The following is a 21,858-nucleotide window of genomic DNA, read 5'->3' as shown; positions in this document are numbered from 1 at the left end:
CCCATCTCACATGGCATTCGCGGTGCCATTGGACAGATCCGCACTTCATCACATCAGCTGAGGGTAGAGACTGGCAGATACGAGGGGATGAAGCCAAAAGACCGCATTTGTCAACTATATCACTAGGAAGTGGAGTCAAAGGAGCACTACATATGCCGATGTACTGTGTACTATGAGATACGAGGGAGATACTGGTCTCTTCCGAGAGGGTTTTGGACCATTACGACATGTGATGGAGTTTGAGGATCAGAGGTGTTTAGGGCTTTTCTTATTGGAGCTCAGACGCCATCGAGAGGCTCTCCTACAAGCCAGGACAGCACAACAGGATCCACCCCGCCAGTGAGCCATGACAGATTTTTCATGGCCAGGACCACCCCGGTAGATACGATCAAGACCTCCGCTACCCCCTTGGAGAGCCAGACGTTTCTTCAAGAGGACTCACCCTTGACAGAGCCATAGCACTTTGTCAAGCGAGACGCTCACGCTTACTAGGACCTCATCCACGGCCACTTCATCACCGGTGGATTAGAGCCATCATCACCTGCCATAGGAGACGACTGCCCCGCCACTTTAGTCTCTCTATCTTACAGCACCCCATGAGAGAGATACTGAGATGAGCATATTACACCAGTCTTATGCTAGTTGTAGATATTATACACTTTTGTTGTACCTTAGTAGTATTTTCCTTTCATAGCTGTTTAGGACTGTTTTAGGACTTTTTTAGTCCATGTGTCTTACTTTTGATGAGACACCATCAGCTGTGTACTATGTTTTGGTCTCATAGGCCACTTTGGCCTTTCTCAGACGTCAATATATCTTTATTTCTTTCTTTCTGCACTCTCCTCTTCCTCTCTCTATTTCATGGTGTAATCTCCACATATCTACCCCCACCACTTCTTTCATCTGCATGCCCGCCAAGCCACCTTGCAGTTCCATGCCCTAGAACTATTCGCATGATGACGAATTAAGCCACACGCTTTCGTCTTAAGCATGAGGTACAGATTGGGCAAATCAAGAAGCACCAAGTGCAACGGATTTCTCAACGACTCACCCAACTCAAGAAACTTCGAAAGAGGATGAGTTACACATGGCACTCCTATGCACGCTCTCTCTATCATATCCCCCATCAGCCATCTCTACCCCCACCACCAAATCCCCACCCACCCCCACCTCCACCTGCTTCACAAAGGGCACGGTCCTCAAGGCCATTCATAGGCTACGTAATGGGCAAACCCAAAATCATGAGATCCACTTGATTCTAATAATTACATGATGATCACAATTGGCCACACATTGGCCAAATTCTATGGATCGGTGCTAGAGGTGGAGCTCAGTTCATTTGTAAAGAGACACGGATGCAGAGCCTCAGGAGACTAGGAGGCTTTCGGAGGAGCTACTATACCCTTGACGGTTGACCACATCTTCACCCTCCGTGTCATCATCGAGGAGGGCATCAAGGGATTTACTGTTGTTTTGTGGATTTCTACAAAGCTTTTGATATTGTACCCCGAGCCTATCTCCTATACCGTCTACACGGGATAGAAGTCCCATCTGACATGGTTTGGAGCATCATCCCCAACTATGAGTCTGTCACCAGGGACGAGTGAACGATGATCCATACATATCTACATTTACCTAGGGATTAGTGTTAGTTCTTTTGCTATGTTGTCTATTTTTTCCATGATGAGATTCCATGGACACATTGCACATGTTAAGGGCCAATACAAGGACTTAATACCAATCTCTCAAAGGTGTGAACTGTAACGAAGGCTCGGATAAAATCTAGCAGAAACACCCACCCACACCCACCACATCTCCTTCCATATGGCACACATATGCATGTACAAAGTACAAGATCAACCCCCCATCCCACCACCATCACATCCACGTCCCATCACATCTAGCTTCTTCACACCCGCCATGGTAGCTCGAGCCATCCGGAGACTCAAAAACGGTAGATCACAAGACCACGAGGGCCTCTTAGCAAAGCACAACTCCCACGCAGGGGATACTATGGCACCCCTCTTGGCCCATATGTTCAATCGGGCTCTTTCAAAAGGCTCCCAACCACCTAGATAGCCCATATCATCAGACCCATCCATAAACCCCAACAATTACAAGACTATTATGATCGGCCACACACTCACGAGACTTTATGGGGGGTCATTACTTGAGATGGAGCTCCGCACACTAGCAGAGAGACATGGGCACAGAGCATCAAGGCACAGAGGCTTCCACAAGTCATTCTCCACGTTGGATCACATCTTCACCATCCGAGCCATCATAGAGAAGGCCAACGCACGACATCGACGGGTTTATTGTTGCTTTGTGGATTCCCGCAAAGCGTTTGATATGGTGCCTTGAGCCAGACTACTGCAGAGACTCCAGGATTTGGGGGTACCATCATACATGATCTAGGGGATCATTGCATTATATGAGTCGGTGTCAAAGGCCAAGTGAGAAGCCTAGGAGGATTATCTGAAGAGATCTCTAGTACCATCGGAGTGAAGCAAGGATGCCCACTATCTCTCACGCACATTGGCCTCTACATGGATGGGATTTTTGCCTTCATTGATAGATGAGAGAGAGGAGGGATATCACTAGCAGGCATCCTTGTCTCCATACTACTTTTTTTTTTCAGAAAGGAGACTTTCATTAAGTATGAAATTTTTTTACAAAATGGAGATTTCACACCAAGTAAGGTGGAGATCTCAACCAATCACGAGCCCTGTGCTGCCAATAGGGTCCCGAATGAGAGGACGTGAAAAAGATACCAATGTCCCACTCTCTCATAAACTGGCCGCGCTTCCTCTCCGCAGCCCTCGAAGATCCCTGAATTCTGACCTAGGTAGCCATGATGGTGTGAATAATATCACTCCAAATCCTGCAAAGACACTGAGAAACAAGAATGGGAGTACCCTCAATGGCCTCGGTGCATCTAGCCTTCCAGATATTCCAGGCAGCGATGCTAGCAATAATCTCCCAAGAGCTGTCTAACCTCTGTGCCGGAGGGACAAAGTGTGAAAGTGGCAAATCCTGAAGACAACATTGCCGAGCAACTCCTTGCCTAACCATAATATCCAAGCTCCTGTCAGTCCCCTCGAATCTCAGCTGAGGCCCAGACTATGTCAACCAAATGATAGAACTAAAAGAAATGATAGCATCCCTCTTAATCCTACCAAAGAGGTGTGCAATCACAGACCAAACCCTCTGTGCTTCCCTGCATTCCCATAAACAATGGTAAACCGACTCCGAAACTCCTGCACATCTAGGGCATGCTGGGCAAGCACCAGTAACAGACCTCCACTGATTGGTGGCCAGACCACCATGAAGAGAAACCCAGATAAAGGAGGAAATCTGTGGCTTCCTATAAGAATGCCACAATCTCCGCCAAAAAACCCTCTGAATGTCAGTTGAAATGCCGTAAGATTCCCAATGGGGTCTAAGAGTAGGGACACTCTGAATGTGTCCCAAGATAAGATGTCTGGCATTCCGCACCAAATAACTGAAAGAAGGCATCCTTTTCAAAGGATTACAAGCATCCTTCCACTCCCACTCACCGGGGTCCCAATGCAAATGTCTGATAGGGCAGCCACCATACAACCAAAGGCTAACACTCTCTGTGATCATTCCTAGGGGGCAATCAACAAAGACGTGCTTCCCTAACCTGCCAACAACTCTGACTGGACGAATCTGGGGGCCCTCAATAGGGTCCTGCACGTCACATCTCTCCAGCTGCCATCCATCCTGTACAGAAAAAAAGACCGGTACATCATCCTCCCTAGGCAAGGGGAGACCCATAACCTGAACAGGAACAGCTGTCCTAGAAAAAACCCCAAACCAAGAATGATAACGGCCTTCCAAAAAAGATCCAGTAATCCAATGGTTGGGAATGGCTGCATCAATTTGTGCAATCCTCCGACTAGTGCCTCTCAAATGCTACGTGAAATCCAATCACTGTACCTCGTTGATGCTTTGAAACCTCTTCCAAGCCAGCACTGTGGGGCATAGGGTCTCTCAAGCAGCCCAAAGACCATGCATATCTAAGATCAAATCATTCCACAGAATGGGCTGCCTGTTAACTTCCTCCGCTGAACGCGAGGGGATGTGTACCAAAAAACTCCTCAGGCAGTCCTAGGCCCGTAGGAGGGACCTAACCAAGGGGGATGAAGGGGAGCGGTGAACTGCATCGGAAAAAATAAAGCGTAAGCTGAGAGTACAAAGCAAAGCCTTACATTGCACCCCAGGGTCAATGATATTCAATCCCCCTTCCTACTTAGGCCTGATAATGGTTTCCCAAGCAACTCTAGCCCTGGTGTGTGCATTTCCATCAAGCCCTGACCAAAGAATAAGGTGATGAAGCTGCCAATGAAGCCCTTATGAAAAATCCAGGATGAAGCGATAAACCAAGTCGTGGCTAGAAAAACTTGGTTAACCAACAAAGCTCTAGAGGCCAAGTCGAGCTTCCTCCTACTCCAGTGATGAAGTTTGCTTTTAATGCTTAAGAGCACTGGAGCAAACTGTTGTGCAGGGGAGAAGTCAACGCCCACTTGACAACCAAGGTTTCCATCCTCTCTCAATCCAAGTAAAACCAACATTTATACCCCAATCTGCAAGAGGAGAATCACTGATCCAAAAACCAACTGACTTATGCCAATTGATAGTAGCTCCTGTTGCCAAACAAAAGGCCTCCAAGGCTGTCCGGAAAGAACATAAACAAGCATCTGATGCCTCAAGGAACAACGCCGTACCATCTGCTAACTCAGAGTCCAAAAACTCTTCCTTCGTGCATAAAGGCAGCCTGAGACCCGCAACACCAGGGGCAGCCCGAAGAAACCTGCTCATAGCCTCAGCTACAATGAGGTACAGTAAAGGGGCGAGGGGACAGCCCTGCCTCACTGGACGGGAAAACGCTCAACGCGCCCCCCACAGGCTAAAACAGTGCTATGAGCCTTCCTGTATAGGCAAGACACCCCTGTGATCCAGTTTTGGGAAAACCCCATGTCTGCCATAGTGCCCTCCAAAAAATCCCAATCCACTCTGTCATAAGCTTTTTCAAAATTAAGCAAAAGAATGGCAAGAGGCTGCTGACTAGACTTTGCCCACTCGACAGCTTCCCAAAAAGAAAAAATGTAATCAAATATACTCCTTCGTTGGAGGAAACCAGTCAGAGTATCATGGATAGTCCTTTGGAGAATCGGCTGCAACCTTATACTCAAGGCTTTAGCTAAGATTTTATATGCAGATCCAAGGAAGGTGATGGGCCGATCGCTCGCTGAAGCTCCGCGCTCCCCCCCCTGCTAGCGCTTCTGTCTGCACTCCCTTCTCCCTGCCTGCCATCACGTTTTCCCCCCTCCGCCTGCCCTCAGGTTTGCGCCGCCCCCCCCTTCGCCTGGCTTGCCTGCGCTGAAGCGCCCCCCCCCTCCACTGCTCTTCGCCGCCCCCCCCCCTCCCGTAGCTCTTCGCCATCGCGCCCACCCCCCCTCCTCTTCAGCGCCTCGCCCCCCCCCCCCCCTCGCCAGCTCTCGCTCCCCCTCTCTCCCCCTTTTTGTGCTGCTTCAGCCCCCCCCCTCCTCTTCTCTCTGTTTTTCTCCGCCCCCAGGGGTTTTTTTAATTTTTTGCCCTTTTTACTTTTCGCCTTCCCCCACCCTCGTGTGCAGCTCGGTTCGTGCGGGTTCTCCGTCTCCGCTCCGCCTTCGACACAGCTTCAGACTCTGATGGAGGTTCCTCCCGCCCCGCCTCAGAGGGACTCATCCGCCGCGCAGCCCCCCCGCCCGCCCCTGAGGACACCCCCATCAGGCTTTCTCTTTTGCCGAAAGAGGAAGCGAGCCTCGCCCGCAGAGGTGGAACGCCTTCAGGCACATTCCACCATCTGCCGTATAGTCGGCACTCGCCCCAGCAGAGGGGAGATCCGGGATCTTCTCCAGGCCCGCCTTCTTGCAGATGTGGGCAAGATCCTGGACGTACAGCTTCTGGGCCGTGGACATTACCAGATCGAGTTCGAGACCGCCCAGAGCGTGGCCAAGGTCCTTGCCATGAGTCCCCTTGACATCAGGGGTGCTCGGGCTTTTTTCAGACCTTGGCAGCATGGCTTTGACCCAGCAGCGGCTAAGCAGGGAGAGCGCCTTTTCCATGTTACAGTTTGCTTCCCTGGACTCAACCGGGAGTATCTTCCGCTCCTCTCTAGGCTAGGAGCATTGGTGGGCTCGGTACTAGAGACTGGCCCCACAGCAGCTTCAGTGGTGGCCAGAGCAGCTGGGCTACCTTCGGTCAGAGTGTTGGTGCTGACATGTCCTCCCTTCCTAAGGTCATTCAGCTACCTAGGATAGGGGGGGATGGATTGATCAAAGAGTGGAGTTCTCGGGGCTCCCGAACCAGTGCTTCATTTGCAGGCAGGTTGGTCATCTGGCCAAGGCCTGCCCTCGCAGGAGACCCCGACCCTCACCAAAGCAGCAGGCCCCTGATGGCCCGCCCACACAGATGCGGCTCGGCAAGCTACCTCCGGGACACCTGCTCAGGCCACAGAGACCTCGGAGTGACAGGGGCGCCGCCGAGGGAGACAGCCACAGCAGCACACCCAGAGACCGCTGCAGCAGCAGCCACAGTCTCAGCCTCACTGGGTTCCCGTGAGGAACAGTTTTGCTCCCCTCCAGGAGGAGACCCCTGCGGCGACGACTGAGGACCAGGAGATGCCAGCACCCCCTCCTTCACCCCCCACATCCCCGTCCCCTCCCACCGACTTGCTTCCACCTTCGCCTCCTCCCATCCCTGCTCCGGTTTTGGCAACGGCTCCCTCTCCACCCCCCTCCTTCCCCCCCGCCCGCCTCGCCTTCCCGGGAGGCCCTGGCAGTCCCCTGGCGCTCACCTGCAGTCCGGAGGGCGCTGAGTACCGACCTCGCTCGAGCACCACAGAGGAGACCTACCATGCCGATTCGGGCTTCACGGATATCATCTATCTGCAGTCGGCTGAGTCGCCTCGGCATTAGACAGCGCTCGGAGGCTTTTGATTACGCCTTCACACGGCTTTTTGGAGCAGAGGGCCCCCATGAGCCAGCACCCATCCGAGTTCATGTAGTGATACCTCCGGCCCGCGGGGAGGAGGCACTTGATTCAGCGGTGGCCTTCTCGTTCCCTCTATGTGGCCCTTGCGACCGAGAGTGGACTCTAGAGCTCACTCTTAGCACTTTGAAGACTCAGGCAGTTGAGTTTTCTCATCATGTGAGCGATCTGGAGGTGACAGATGTGATAGACCGACTATGGGAGTTGGTTCATTTTTTCTTGGATCCCGGGAGTGTGGATGCCTCAGGGATTCATCATTTGGTCGTTCGCATAGTGGCAGACCTTGCACGCGACCCTGGATATGTATGTATACACGAGGTTACTCTGTCAGAGCGGGAGGCAGTCGCCATGGGCCATAGCCACTGGCGCCTGATCCGTGATTCTTGCAGTACACCGGGTGGGCAGATTCGCAGCCGCTCGGATGGGGACTACTCTCCATCCAAGCCGCTTGCGAAGGCCCGCTGTACGGCTGAGACAGCCTCCACCTCAGCAGGTCATCCATGAGGATCATCTCATGGAATGTACAGGGCCTTGGCGGAGCACATTTTATACGCTATCGTGGTTGCTTGAGGCAGGAGCTTCAGAGATGCCTGGTTGGTGGCAGCATTGATATTTTGATGATGCAGGAGCACCACTTGGGTGAGAGCAGGATCCGGAGATATGGTTCGGTGATGCCTGGTAGATGGGACACCTTTTGGTCTGCAGGGTTTGGTCCTTTGGGTGGACAGGGAGGAGTATGCATGGTCATTGCAGATGTATGGCGGCAGGCCATTGTGGATCGAGGGATCATTGTGCCTGGTAGAGCACAGTATGTCATTCTGAGGATGCATGATGAGCTATTGGGCGTGCTCAACGTCTATGCGCCCAATCATGCTAGTGCCAGAGCAGAGTTCTGGACCTAGGTTACGGATGCATTGCCAGAGGCCGCACATTGGTGTGTCGGGGGAGACTTCAACATGCTTGAGGACCCGGCCGATAGGGTGGGAGGCAGTCATGTTACAGTGCACGGCACGGAGCTTGCAGCTTGGGACCAGTTTTGCATGTCACTGAGGATCACTGATGCATGGCAGCATGGGGCCTTCTCCCGCTCTCAGGACAGTCTTAGTTTCTCTTGGTCGGATCGCCGGCAGGGAGGGACTAATCTATCATGGATTGATCGCTTTTATGTGGGCGACTGGTTAGGGGAGCGAGGGGGCTCCGTCGGCATTCTCGCTGGCACCTCATTTTCAGATCATGCGCCAGTTATTTTGACATTGGAGGAGAGGACACGGGAGCCCAGCTTGCAGTTGAGGATCCCAGAGAGGGTACTTGCAGATCCCAGTCTCGCTAAGGACATTGAGAGGATCTGGCATGATAGTCAGTGCTCTGACCAGGATGCAGCAGGCCAGTGTGCCCAGGGACTCATCGAGCTTAGCTCTTTTCTGCACGCTGCAGCTTTGACACGGCTAGCAGAGATTCGCGAGCGGGAGCATCGGCTGAGACGCAGCCTTGCTTCGCTACAGCGCCTTCAGGAGTAGCAGCCTGCATGTGAGTGGGTGGCGTCACAGCTGAGCCAGGCACGCCAGGAGGTTAGAGAGGCAGAGGAGCAGAGACATGAGTTTTACTATCGTCGCCAGGCCTCTCAGTGGACGCAGCTTGGTGATAGAGTGACTGGGGAGTTTTTTGAGATCACTGGACCCCGCCATGCTCGAGCAAGAGTCCGTCAGCTTGGTAGATCGGATGGATCGGTAGCTACTGAGCCCGAGGAGATCAGAGCCATTGCCACTGCATTCTATAGAGACCTGCTTTCAGCGGAGCCAGCCACTGAGGATCGAGATGCTTGCAGACAGACTGTGTGGGCCCATGTGCAGAGGAGGGTCACAAATCGTATGCGTACAGTTCTTGGTGCGCCTCTTTCAGAGATTGAGCTTGTTGAGGCCTTGAGGGTCCTGCCGTGCGACATAGTTGCCCAGGGAAGGACGGACTGACGCCGGCCTTTTTTATGCGCTATTGGGACCTTTTGGGGCTAGGCCTCTGCAGGGGCATTCAGTATGTTCTGGACACTGGGGTGATGCCACAGAGCTTTTCAGAGGGCTTGATCTTTCTTATCCCCAAGGGGGAGGGAGTATCAGATGATATTCGGCATTGGAGGCCTATTACGATCCTCAATACTGTCTACAAGGTCTTAGCCAAGGCCTTGAGTTTGAGGATCCAGCCCTTCCTGGGGGAGTTGATTCATGCTACCCAGACAGGATTCGTCAAGGAGCGCAGTATCCTTGACAACATCTTTACTTTCTGGGAGGTGACGGCCCGAGCTAGATTTCCTGGCGAGGACTTGGTCGTGATGCTTCTCGATTTTGAGGAGGCATACGATAGAGTTGATTGGGGTTTCTTAGAGGGCACTATGCTTCGCCTGGGCTTTGAGCCAAGATGGATCAGAGGGGTGGCGGCTCTGTATTCCACAGCTCGTAGCCAGGTTTTGATTGCAGGAGGACGGGGGCCGAGTTTTGAGCTGACCAGATCAGCCCGTCAAAGGGGTGTCCCCTCGCTCCTTTTCTTTTTCTCTTCTTTGCGGAGGCTATGAGCATGTATTTGACGGCAGAGGAGGTTGGTTTGAGAGGACTCCAACTCCCAGTCCGAGGGGAGGACCTGCTTGTGATGCTGAGTTTGTAGACGACACGGGCTTATTTTTGCATGGCCAAGAGGTCAATCTTCTTCGGGCAGAGCAATCGCTCCAGGTTTTTAGTGCAGCTTCGGGAGCATTGATCAATTGGCGCAAGACAGTGGCCTTTTGGATCAGTAGTGCTCCCACTCCGGCATGGAGCCCGGACCCCGGTTTTAGATGGATTCCCCCTGGCACAGCAGTGTGGTATTTGGGATGCCAGATTGGACTAGATTTGTCACCTGAGCAGCAGATTGCCCCGCTTCTTTTGAGCATTCGGAAGAAGCTTTTGTATTGGAGTACAGCTCGACTATCCTTGGCTGGGAGGGTGGTGGTGGCAAATCAGGTGCTGTTAGCGACCATATGGTACATTACGTCTTGCTAGATCTTCTCGAGCTCTTGCATCAGCTAGATACAGAGGCTGATCAGGAACTTTCTTTGGTCTGGGCGGGACGGTCAGCCAGCCCGGGCAAAGGTTGCATGGGCAGTTATTACACTGCAGCTGGCTCAGGGAGGCTCGGGCATTATAGATCCAGTTGATCAGAGTAGAGCCTTATTGGGGAAGCTTATTGTTTGGGGGTTGCTTCCAGGCGCTGAGCCTTGGAAAGAGCTTTTCTTGCAGCGGTTGCAGGCTCGGGCTCCCCCAGCAGGGGATACTTGGGCACCAGAGATTCGCTGGATCTTCATAGAGATGAGGAGGACAGGCCTCAGTAGAGGATGGGAGGACAGATTTGCTTTGAGCATCCTGAGAGCTTGGGAGCTGCTGAGACCGGGGCTCTCTCAGCGACCTCCTTCTTGTGTTGAGGAGCGGGCCAGACAGCCGCTCATCTGGAGCCCAGCGGTTCGCACAGAGCAGGCTCATATGCTGGGTTCTCGGCCTCGTCTAGCCTGGGGACCTTTAGCGGCAGGCCCAACACGTAGTTTTGGAGACTGGCAGGCCTTCTGCAGTCTCCCAGAGGAGATCCAGGTGGAGAGACTGAGTCACTTCAGAGGGGGGTTGATTATGAGGGATGATATTCAGAAGGCACTCACAGAGGAGTGGTTCACGCCTTTCGAGCCAGTGACCCCACGGTGGATGGGAGCCTTTACACAGTTGGAGATCCTGATTGCTGTCAGAGCTTGCACTGAGGATGGCAGATGCCTCTACTATGAGATTCAGGATGAGGGCAGACTTCAGAGAGTGGAGATGGAGTCGCCTTTGGTTGCAGAGTGCACCTTTCAGAGGATACGGGTGGTGGCCGCCGCTTCTCGGAAGTGGCATATTGACCCCGACGCTGCTGATGTGCTCCCGGATTGGCGCATATGGGCATATGCAGCGCGCCCCTTGGCCCGGCTACAGTGGGACCCTGGGGAGTACGAGTGGCATGATCCTTATGCATCCCTTGAGGCCACAAAGATCACCTTTTTCCAGTATATTGTTCGGCTGGGGCGGCATATTTTGACGGCGAGAAGGATGGTCTCTCCAGCTGCTGCAGCGGGGCATTGGCGGCTATACAGGGACTCTCACAGGAGTTCCTGGAGGATTTTTGGGCTCGGCTCTGGGCTAGTCGACAGGCCCGCAGGATCTCGACTTTCCAGTGGTGGCTGGTCGCCCACCACAGGGGCTCAGCAGTTGGCACCTGGCTTGTTTACAGCGGTCTTCCGGCAGCCTGCGTCCAATGCGGCCACCCTATGGAGACACAGAGACATTGCCTTTGGGATTGCCCTCAGGCGCAACAGATTTGGCTGCGGGTGCTGCGTATTCTGGCCCCCCTCTCTCCAGAGGGTATGTTTACGTGGGGTGCCACTGCTTGGTCGACTTCGTCAGGGCCTGCTATGGGCTATGAGATGGAGCAGGACAGTCAGGCCATCAGATTCATTAGGGGCCAGCCTCGCCTGGTTCCGACACTGGATTTCTCGTCCGCCAGCTGGACACAGGAGAGGGATTTACGATGGGAGCTCCTCAGCAGCCTCACCATCTGGCTCACCTGGAGGGCTCGGTGTTTCACGGCCTTTGAGGGGAGACTGGAGCCACCAGCAGAGACTGTACAGGGGATTTGGCAGGAGTTGATCCACACCCTGCGAGGACAGTATGACCGCATCCGGGCGACTCGAATGAGGCGATCTTGCGGTGCCAGGCTTTTCACACCACCTGGCGCAGAGGCCCCTTCTACACCTTACACACGAGATCCCCCCGCCGTTGGCATTACAGGCCACCTGTTTGGCTTTCCCCCCCCCCCCCCCCAATTGTATGATTTAGCCCTCAGTCCTCAGTCCTCTGTACTGATGCTTGTATTTTGCAGCACCTAGGGAGAGTCTCCCGGGCTGCCTTGTTGTATTCACTGCTCTGTTTCTCTTATGAGCAGGAGAGATCTTTTGTAGCCCTACGGGCATTTTTATTTAACTAATGAAAGGATCTTTTCTCGGAAAAAAAAAAGGGAGGTGATGGGCCTCCATTGCTTGATGTCAGTCTCGTCCCCACTCTTGGGGATAAGGTGAATCAGCCCCTCCGTGAGGTATGGAGGCATCATACCCGACAACCACATCTCTTGAAGGGCAAAAGTGATAGCATCTCCAATATGATCCCAAAAAAGAATAAAGAAGGCGGGAGAAAGACCATCATCCCCTGGGCATGAACCACTGGAAAGAGCATGCAGTGCGTGAAGGAATTCATCCTTCGAGAAAGGGGCATCCAGGGAAGACCACATAGCATCTGTAATGAGCATGGGCATGCACTCCCAAACTTTTTGTCGTGCCACATCTCTCTGAGGAGACGGAACCTCTGCAGTCAACAAAGATCGATAAAATTATGAAGCAATACCCCTCACCTTATCAGGTTCAATCTGAACCTCACCCTGTGAGTCCTGCAAGTACCTCACAGAATCCCTGCTATGGGAAGGCCTGTGTGCTGAAAAAAACTCTTTGTTGCATCTGCCACCCATCCGAGTCCAAAAGGCCTCGTTCGCATGAAAGGCGAACTCAGCCCTCCTGTCCATGGCTAACTGTAGCTCTGCTCTAGCTGTGGTCAAGAGGTCTATAATCCAAGTCGCATGTGGATGCTTTTCATGTTCCCTATGAAGAGCAGCAATCCTACGCCTAATAGCTCTCTGCTTGTCCAGAGCCGCCTCCTTCTTATACAAGGCAATGCTATGATAATGATGGCTGGTCCTCTCAAGAGCTAGCGCAATATTATGAGACGAGGATCAGGACCGTCACAAGATCTCCATCTCTCTCTGATCTCAAGGGAAATGTCAGCATTAAGATAAAGAGAGTCAGGGATATGGACACGAGGAGAGGCCGAGCGAGCCCCAGGCTCCCTGAGACACAAAATGACGGGGCAATGATCGGATTTGGTGGTGCCAGGCATAATAGCAATGGTGCCTCCTCTGTCCAAGGACCAATCATCCACATAAAACCTGTCTAGACATGCAAAGATGCTCTCATCCCCGCTCTTGTGGTTATGCCAAGAGAAAGATAAGGAATTTGGCCTTCTCTGGAAATCATCCTCAGTCCAGCAATCCCTGCCAAAAAAGGAAAGCGTGAACCTCTCCCATGAGGTTCGCTCCAGGTGTAAATCCCCTTCGCGTCCACCCTTCTTGTTAGAAGGTTGCTCAACCATATTAAAATCTCCTCCCACTATCCAATGATGAACCTGGGGAATGAAATTTGTAATGGTGTCCCAAAAGGCCACCCTTTCACCTCTCACGTTAGGTGCATAGATATTCAAGATTCCCAATTTCTGACCCTCATGCATGATCAAGATCCACTGCGCTCTAGCAGGGATGATAACACCGTGCCCAATAACATGAGGTATAATAGATGCTGCCACTGAAATACAAACACCCTCTCTACTCCCAACTGCCGAGGACCAGAAGGTGTGGCCAAAAAGCATGTTACTAGTTTTGCCACACTGAGATCTATCCAATTTGTGTTCCTGCAACAAAAGCACATCCATAGACCCTCCTATAACAGCAGGGTGAAGCTGGTCCTTCATAAGGCGCTTCCTACCACGAGTGGGAAGCCCTCCAAGGCCCTGAACGTTCCATGAGACGATTCTCATGGAAGAGAAGAGGGTTTGACCCCCGATCTAAGAAGACGATGGGTAGCCTTAGGACGCCTCTCATAACACTGGAGGACGGGAAAATCCACGGGAGTCCACTGACATGCCCTTGTCCAAGGCCCTGCACAGTACTTGCATATGTACGAGAAACCTATTCGCCCTGCGGGGCATCAAGGGCAATGGCATCATGCTGAAAATCCTGCAATACATGATCCCCACTGTGCTGAACATCCTGCATATCGCCCCCTCCAAGTAGAGAGGACTCAACAAAATCATCTTGCTCTGAGATATCATCTATCTGCAAAGATGCATCAGCTGACACATCCCTCTGACCACAAACATCATCTATTTGTACATGATCCGAGGAGGCCTTCCCATCAATCGCACCAGGGGGGCGGGCGTGAGAGAGAGCTCGCCACACTTGGCGGACTGAAGGACGGGAAGGAACCAAGGGAGGTGGCGCCTAACAAATCCGGCACTGATCGGGTTTACCTACTATCTCCATACGTTGCTTCAAAGGGCCACAAGGGTCCGGAAGCAAAACATAGTCCTCAAAGAGCTCAATTTCATGGGCAAGAACCATGACCCTGGGGACAGCATCCACCGAGGCAGTGATGACCACCTGGGCAGAAGATGTCGGCAAGGCATGAAGTGGGGGCACTTGAAGAACCAGCCCAAAGGCAGACCCGATGCCTCTAACATAGGCCAATATGCACGAGGAAGACCTGGGAATCTGAGAGTAATCGGGAAACGGTTCCGGTCTTCCTCAACAGGGTCAAAATAGCTGGAGTAGGGAAGAAAGAATATCTTCCTCAGGCCCAATGGCAAAGGGCTGCCCTTCAAAACCTCTGAGGCTACGTCCTCATAATCAAAATCCACTTGGAAGAAACCTCTTCCAAGCAACCTGACATCTCGAAAGTGTAGAGCAAGGTTGGAGGGCAGAGCTGCCGGGACCCAATCCCGAGCCTGGAGACGGGATGGGTGAGATCCAAAGATTCTGCCAATGAGGGTCGTTTTGGAGTCTTTCTCTATTTCGGCGTAGAGGACCGCAAGCTCGGCCTCAGAAAAAACAATGGTTCGCCCGGCCGAGGGAGAATGATTAGCCATGATGCTAATCGAAGAAAAAGGCCGACTTGAACCTGGATGAGGAGCAATCCGAACCAAGGGGAAGAGGTAGGCAAGGAGGTGGAGGAAAGGGAGGGTGGAAAAGGGAAAAGCAAAAAGGAAAGGGAAGCAAGGGGGAGATGGCTGGACGCAAAGGCGAAGAAGGGCAGGGGAAGGGCAGCACATTAAGGCTGCGCAGAGGGAGGAGGCAGAGGAAGGAGGGGAGGCAGGGAGAGGAGGGGAGGCGAAACAGCGCAAACTGGAGGGCAAAGAAGGGCGGGCAGAGGCAGGGGCGAATGGCGATGGAGGAAGGATGGGAGGCGGAGTGTGGATGGGGGCGAAGTAGGCATAGAGGTGGAGGGGTGCAGCGATGGAGGAAGGAAGGGGGCAAAGCAACCACAGAGGTGGAGGAAGGAGGGGGCGAAGCAACCACAGAGGCGGAGGGGCGCAGGTCAAGGTTAGGGGAGCTAGGCGGTCCTCTCGTTGCTGTCGCTATCTTCAGAGATCAAGATCCCTCTCCATACTACTTTATGCTAATGACATTGTGCTTATTGTAGATTCTCTAGAGGCTCTCCAGAGGCATCTTGACACATTACAGGACTTTTGTGCACAGCGGGATCTCACAGTAAACCTTGGGAAAACCAAGGTTAAGGTCTTCAACACATCCCCTCTTTTCACATCTCGAGTGAGTTTCACCTGCATGGGCAGCTCAATGGAGATTGCACACTCATGTGTACTTGGGAGTCACTTTTGGTGGACCGGTCTTCTGGATGAGGCATGCTGCAGAGGCTACACTGATGTGAGGGTATGCTTCTCTCGCTCTCATGGAGAGACAGTGTTGATGTATGCAGCACCCTTTTGTGCACCTGATCTTACAATAGCCAAATGGCCGAAGATAGAGAGGCCCTAATTCATGATGCTCTAGACATCAGCCCAAACTTGAGGAGATCTTGGGAAGGCACAAAACCACCTTCCCACGCCCAGCGGATCTGCAGAGCCTTCCACAGGCTAACCTCATGCTCGATATCCTTAATGGCCCCCTCCTCCTACCGGGGGAGTTAGCTCCATAGGCTATATGATCCCATTTTGTATTATATGGCTTGGATTTGACATTCCCAGCTCACAGCTCTAGTCTTTGTTTTCTTTTGTACCATGGTGCGATTACATGGACACTATTGTATCACTTTTGGTCTCATAGACCCACTGGGTCTTCTGAAGACATTTAATATGACATTCTTTCTTTCTCTTTGAGTGTGGTATCCTTTCTTTCTCCCTGCTTATCGTAGTTGCTTTATTTTTCCGATCCTATTATGTCACTTTTCTCTATGTGTAAAATGGAATGATGGATTGTGAGATTGGGCTTTGACCCCGACATCAAACCAAGTGTGTGTAAGTTCATTCTAGGAACCAAGGGGGTGGAGGGTGAGACCCGCTCTTGGTGCATTAGGTTAGGAGCCAAGACATGCAGGCATGGGGTGCATGACCCAAACTTGGTGCGTAGGGTGCTTCTTTTGCACATGTGGTTGATAACAGTTAAAATTTTGTTCTTGGGTTGCGTTTGTATTGGTTGGGCTACACACATATGGATTGGTATTTCTTTGTATCTTTATTCACTGGAATGTTGAATTCTTATGACCTGGATACCTGTAGCAGGGTAGGCTGCCATGTGAAAGTGGCAAAAGGGATGCAATTGTGTGTATGAGCTATCATATGCACATGGCGTGCAATTCAACTTTCTAGTTTATTGTGTTTCGATCTACTCCCTACTCTACTCGCATTCTGTTTACACTTTGTTAGTTTAGTAGGCAATCATGATTGCTACAGGTATTCACATGTGAGTATCGGCCTTGGGTGGACACACATGTAAGTGGATGCTTACTTGGGGTGTCTCAGAATTTGCATTTGCTACCTTTTGATGGCTTTGTCATGCTAGGCAAGATGTATTTACACTAGAGCTTAATGATCTGGTAGTCTTTTTCAAGCTTCATATGTGCCCCCCAACACCCCCCCCCCTCTCTTGCGCCAGAAAAAAGGGGGGGAGAAAAAACTGGTACATATCAGCAACTGCCAGGGAAAGAACTTCATTCAGATACCTGGCATTCCCCTTCTTCAGGAGTACAAATACCATTTGAAACCGTAGAGTCTGAGTGTGCTTTTTTCATCTTAAAGTTCGCTTTAAGCTTTTTCTCTACCAAACTGCTCCTGGAGAATAGTGGCAATGGGTCACATGTAAGATGCCAACCAAATTATAAGATTGGCGCTATCAGACTAAATTTACAAGATATTTTAGCTTTCAAATAGATATATACATCTCCAAAGATTTTCTTTAAGTTCAAGGAGAATACTGTTAAGCTATATGAGGAGGTAAGAACTTCTGCAGTAACAAAACAAACTGCTAACAGTGATTGAGTAGTTACCGAGTATTTCTAACAGAGCCATTTGAAGGACTTCCTGAAGATGCTAAACTTGCCCCTTGTTTTCTACTCTGCAGCAGCAAACAGCAAATAATGTAGGGCAGCAAGGAACAGATACTGTCAAGGCAATCCTGAGGCTAGGTTAAATAGTTTTAGCGTTAGCATGTGCATCACTGATTTTAATTTGAAAAATCTCATCCTGACAAATAAGCCTCTGTATTTTCCTGCACACTGCTGGAACAGTTCTTTCTCCATACCTCACCAGTGAATAACTGGTAATCCTCCATGAGTGATCTATCAAAAGAAGAATAAACACAATTCCAAAGTCCCCTCCAAAAGAAAACCTGTATGCCCTTGAAGCCATGATGATTCTCCCAATGAGGCTGTGTAAATTTGTAACTTAGCCTCACGCCAACACCCTCCAGCCCTGAAACAGCCCCTTAAAACTCCCGTGCAGCTCCTGCAAGGCAAACACACATACAAACCAGCATAGATATGGTACCCATAGCTCACCACCCAACCATAACTCTGAGCTATGTGGCTAGACCATCACTGGAAACATACTCCATGCCCAAACCCTGGCGTCCCATACCACGGAAGCCCACCCATCTAGTTGTGAGGCTAGCCTTATGACCAAGGTTGATCCCCTAGGAAATCCTCCTATGATCTCCTATCTAGGATACTGCCAGCCCAATCTACATCGGTGTATCCAAACACTTGCAACTTCATACCAGCCTCATAAAGGAGACCATAGTCTAATGTGGACTTCACATAGCGCAATGTGCACCTCACACCATCCAAATGTGGCTTCCGAGGAACCTCCATAAACTAACTCTCCAATCCAACTCTTTAGTTCAAATCTAGCCTCGTGATCGTCATGGAAATCAAGCTACCCACTATCTTCCTGTACATAGTGGGCTTCTCCAAGATCTCACCCGCAAAACTGCACGGAGTAGCCTTTAGCCACAAGTCTTGCCTTGTACCTGTCAATAGTACCATCAGACTTTCTTTAGACTTTGTACACCCACTTTGTTCCAATTACATGCTTGCCTTTAGGCAATTCCACAAGATCCCATGTATTGTTTTTCATGATAGAAGAAATTTCACCTTGCATAGCTTGCAACCAATGCTCATTCTCATGTGCTTCTTCATAAGAAGAAGGCTCTTCTGAATCAAAGAGACCACCCATTGCTAATGCAAACTCCCCACGATGTACATTCAAAGCATGGCTGGAACTAGCCCTTGTTCTACCAATGAGTGGAGCTGCAAGTTTGCTTTCTTGCAAAGTTTTCAGCAACCATCTTGGCACTGACTTGGCTGTGTCTATGGCTGTTTGCTCTTCCCTGAAAAGATCTTCCACTTCTTCCATAGAAGGGGGCTGAATGGGTGGCTGTTCCACATGTTCTACATGAGGATTTTCTTGTGTAGGGGTTGGCTGATCTGAATCCCCCCTAATTGCAATGGGTAAAAGTCCATCAAACATGTCCTGTATGCCTGTATCATTGCTTTTATACAAGCTGTACATGGGCTGATCTGAATTTTCAGCAAATACCGCATCTCTACTGACAAAAATCCTTCGTGTAGTTGGATTATAAAGACGGTATCCTTTGCTCTCATTGCTGTAGCCCACAAAAATGCATTTAATTGCTTTGTCATCTAGCTTTGTTCGGAGTTGTTTTGGCACATGTGCATATGCCAAACACCCAAATGTACGCATATAATCCACTGTTGGCTTTCGGCTATACCAAGCCTCAAATGGTGTTATGGTTTTCAAAGCTTTTGTTGGTCAACACATGAGTTGCACACATTATTGCTTCCATCCAAAATTTGTGAGGCAACTTTTGTGCTTTCACCATGCATCTTGCCATCTCCATGAGAGATCTATTTTTCCTTTCAGCTACACCATTCTGCTAAGGCATAGTACATTGGTGTTTGATGCCCTTTTGAAGCATATAATCCTTGAATGCATTTGACATGTATTCTCCACCTCTATCTGAGCGGAGTGTTTGGACTTTACATCCACACATATTTTCAGCCATTGCTACAAAGTGTCGAAAGCATGTAAACACATCTGCTTTCGCTTTCAAAGGGTAAGCCCAAGCAAACCTGGAGTAGTCATCAATGAATGTGACAAAGTAAAGATGCCCCCCTATGGATGGTGTCCGCATCGGACCACATACATCACTATGTATGAGCTGTAATTTACTTTCAGCTCCAACAGCTCCATCTTTGGGGAATGGTTTTCGTTGTCAAACTCTGAAAATTTACATGCCCAAAACGAGCATGCCATAGCTCTGCATCATGCATAGCAGGAGTGTGGGCAGCCATAGCTGTCCAGCTCGAGTTCCAGAAGTGACTATTTCATAACCCTTTGATGGGTCTTTTACCAAACACTTCCCGTCTTCAAATTCAACCTTTAAACCTTGGTCGTTTATGGCTGAGAGGGAGAGCAGATTTTTCTTTATCCCTGGAACATACAATACATTTTTCATACATATATTGGCACCATTGGCTGCAATAAGTATGACATTACCAATTCCCTTTACTGGATATGTGGTATGATCTGCACATGATACAGTGTGGCCTTTTGAAGCATAAACCAAGTGCTGAAATACATCTTTGCATGAAGTGATGTGGCTCGAAGCACCACTATCAAAATACCATGATGCATTCTGTCTGTCAGATGCAATGCAAGACATATCAGTGTCTGAAGCACTTGGTGTGTCACTAGTGCATGTGACCAAAAAAGTGTACTCTTCTTGGATTACATTAGCTGATTGTTGTGCTTTGTCATCAAAAGAGTCTGCTACTACTGCATTGCTTGCTTCTTTCTTTTTCTCTTTTGCAATCCGCTTCCTACATTCATTGATGTAGTGTCCATGCTTATGGCAGTAGTGACATTTGCCCTTCGTTTCGGGCTTGTTTGCATCCCCTTTGTCAGACTTTTCACCACCAGAAGAGGGCTGTCCATGACCAGCCTTGCTAGACTGTTGTCCCCCATCCCTAAAGCTCTTTGCTTTACCCTTATCCTTGGCTGTAAATGCCTTGTCTCCACCACGGTTGCTCGATAAGTTTGCTCTTGTTTTCCTGCAAGAGTAAATCCACGAGCTCTTCAAAAGTGACGGGATCAGCACCTCCTCTCATTGAGAGGTTGAGAGAGGTGTGAAAGCCCAAGTAGGAAGGCGGTAAAGAATGAAGAGTGTTGGTGACCATCTGTTTGTCTGGGATAACCTCATCAATGTTGAGCAATTGTTCCTGCAAATCTTTCACTTTGGTGAGATGATCTACCATGGAGTCACCCTCATCCATAGAAAGAAGATCCAATTGCCTCTTCTAAGTAGGCAACTCTTGCCTCGTTGCGTACCTCATACATTGCTTCCAATGTGTCCCATGCAAGCTTCGATGTCATGCCGGAATAATAGTCCTTTTCACTGAAAGGGCTATCAATGACATGGCCTGTGCATCTCTAGAGTCCCATCTCTTCTGCTCTTGTGTGGGAGCAGGATCTACATCAGGAGCTCTTTGAGCACCTCCCCTCTGAGGCGTGGCTAGCTGTATGGTAAGTGGGCGTGTCTCATCACCACACACGATGCCCCAAAGCCCTTTGGCTACCAGCAAATTACGGATCATGAAACTCGAGAGGGAGTAGTTAGATCCATCCAGCTTGTCCTCCTGGGTGAGCACACCAAATACATCTGTAGCATTCTGTGCCATGTCAACAAAATATATCTGCAAGCAAACCAAGCACCAATGTGCACTGCCAAGCAACCAAATGTCCTATGCAAATGTATGCCTGCAAATCAAAGCAAGTGTCAACCTGCACCAAATTGTCCAATTACACCCAATGTGTATACATATGCGACAAATCGCAGCTGTAATGCCCAATTACATGCTCCAATCTGAAAATCCCCAATTTTTATGCACTCCAATTGCTTCAATGTGCATCTAATTGGCCAATTTCCACAAAAGCCCCAAATTTCTGCAAGTGAAAGAGGTTCAATTTGCTGATTTTAACCTCAATTTTGAAAACCCCCAAATTTTTGCAAATGAAAGAGGTTCAATTTGCTGATTTTGACCTCAATTTCGAAAACCCCCAAATTGTAGGCAAAGAAAAATGCCCAATTTTTTCAATTTGTCCTGAAATTGAGAAATCCCCTAAATTGCACCTGCAATTTTCCTTTCAATCTGACTTGCACAGAAGTGTCTGCAAAATCTGCATATCACTTGCACTGGAATGGCTGCAAATTTTGTATTTGTGTTTGACCAAAAATTTGTACAGAGAATACCTTTGGCAGCACGTGTGAGGAAGCAGGTGCTAGGCGGGGAGCAGCCTCGCCAAGTCGTGCAGAACAGCCGTTGGAGGGAGTCGTTGTTGCAGCTGGAGAATCAACGTTGAGGAACACACGGAGCTGCAGGCTGGTGCGTGTGTCTGGCAACGAGATGGAGGCGTGAAGAGTGTCGAGGAGCTGTAGGTGTTGAGGTGGGCGCACGCAGCTGACGAGGTAGGCTGAGGTATGCCGACGAGCTGCCTGAGGCGAAGAGCAAGCGCCAGCAGCAGCAGGACCCGGCGGCCTGGAGTCGTGCACGGCGCTGGAGAGTAC

General features: G+C 50.3%; 1 protein-coding gene across 5 annotated transcripts in view; it reads right to left on the bottom strand.

Moving 5' to 3' along the window:
- Positions 1 to 21,858, bottom strand: part of LOC147615416 (uncharacterized) — a 160,133-nt gene that overhangs the window by 9,256 nt on the left and 129,019 nt on the right. For 4 of the 5 annotated variants that reach the window (XM_086779523.1, XM_086779526.1, XM_086779527.1 and 1 more), the window contains 2 exons: positions 17,261 to 17,328; positions 16,937 to 17,045 (listed from right to left, as the gene is read on the bottom strand). The exons of the other annotated variant lie outside the window; for it this stretch is intronic. In XM_086779523.1, the coding sequence (XP_086635649.1) occupies positions 16,937 to 17,045; positions 17,261 to 17,328 (177 nt within the window). The remainder of the gene's footprint in view (positions 1 to 16,936; positions 17,046 to 17,260; positions 17,329 to 21,858) is intronic. 5 annotated transcript variants of the gene reach the window in all.

The sequence above is a fragment of the Cibotium barometz genome, chromosome 40, assembly GCF_041138505.1.
Source record: "Cibotium barometz isolate CiBa-2024 chromosome 40, ASM4113850v1, whole genome shotgun sequence".
Taxonomy (NCBI): Eukaryota; Viridiplantae; Streptophyta; class Polypodiopsida; order Cyatheales; family Cibotiaceae; genus Cibotium; species Cibotium barometz.
Note: the sequence above shows the minus strand (reverse complement) of the source record. Positions and strands in the feature narration are given on the sequence as shown.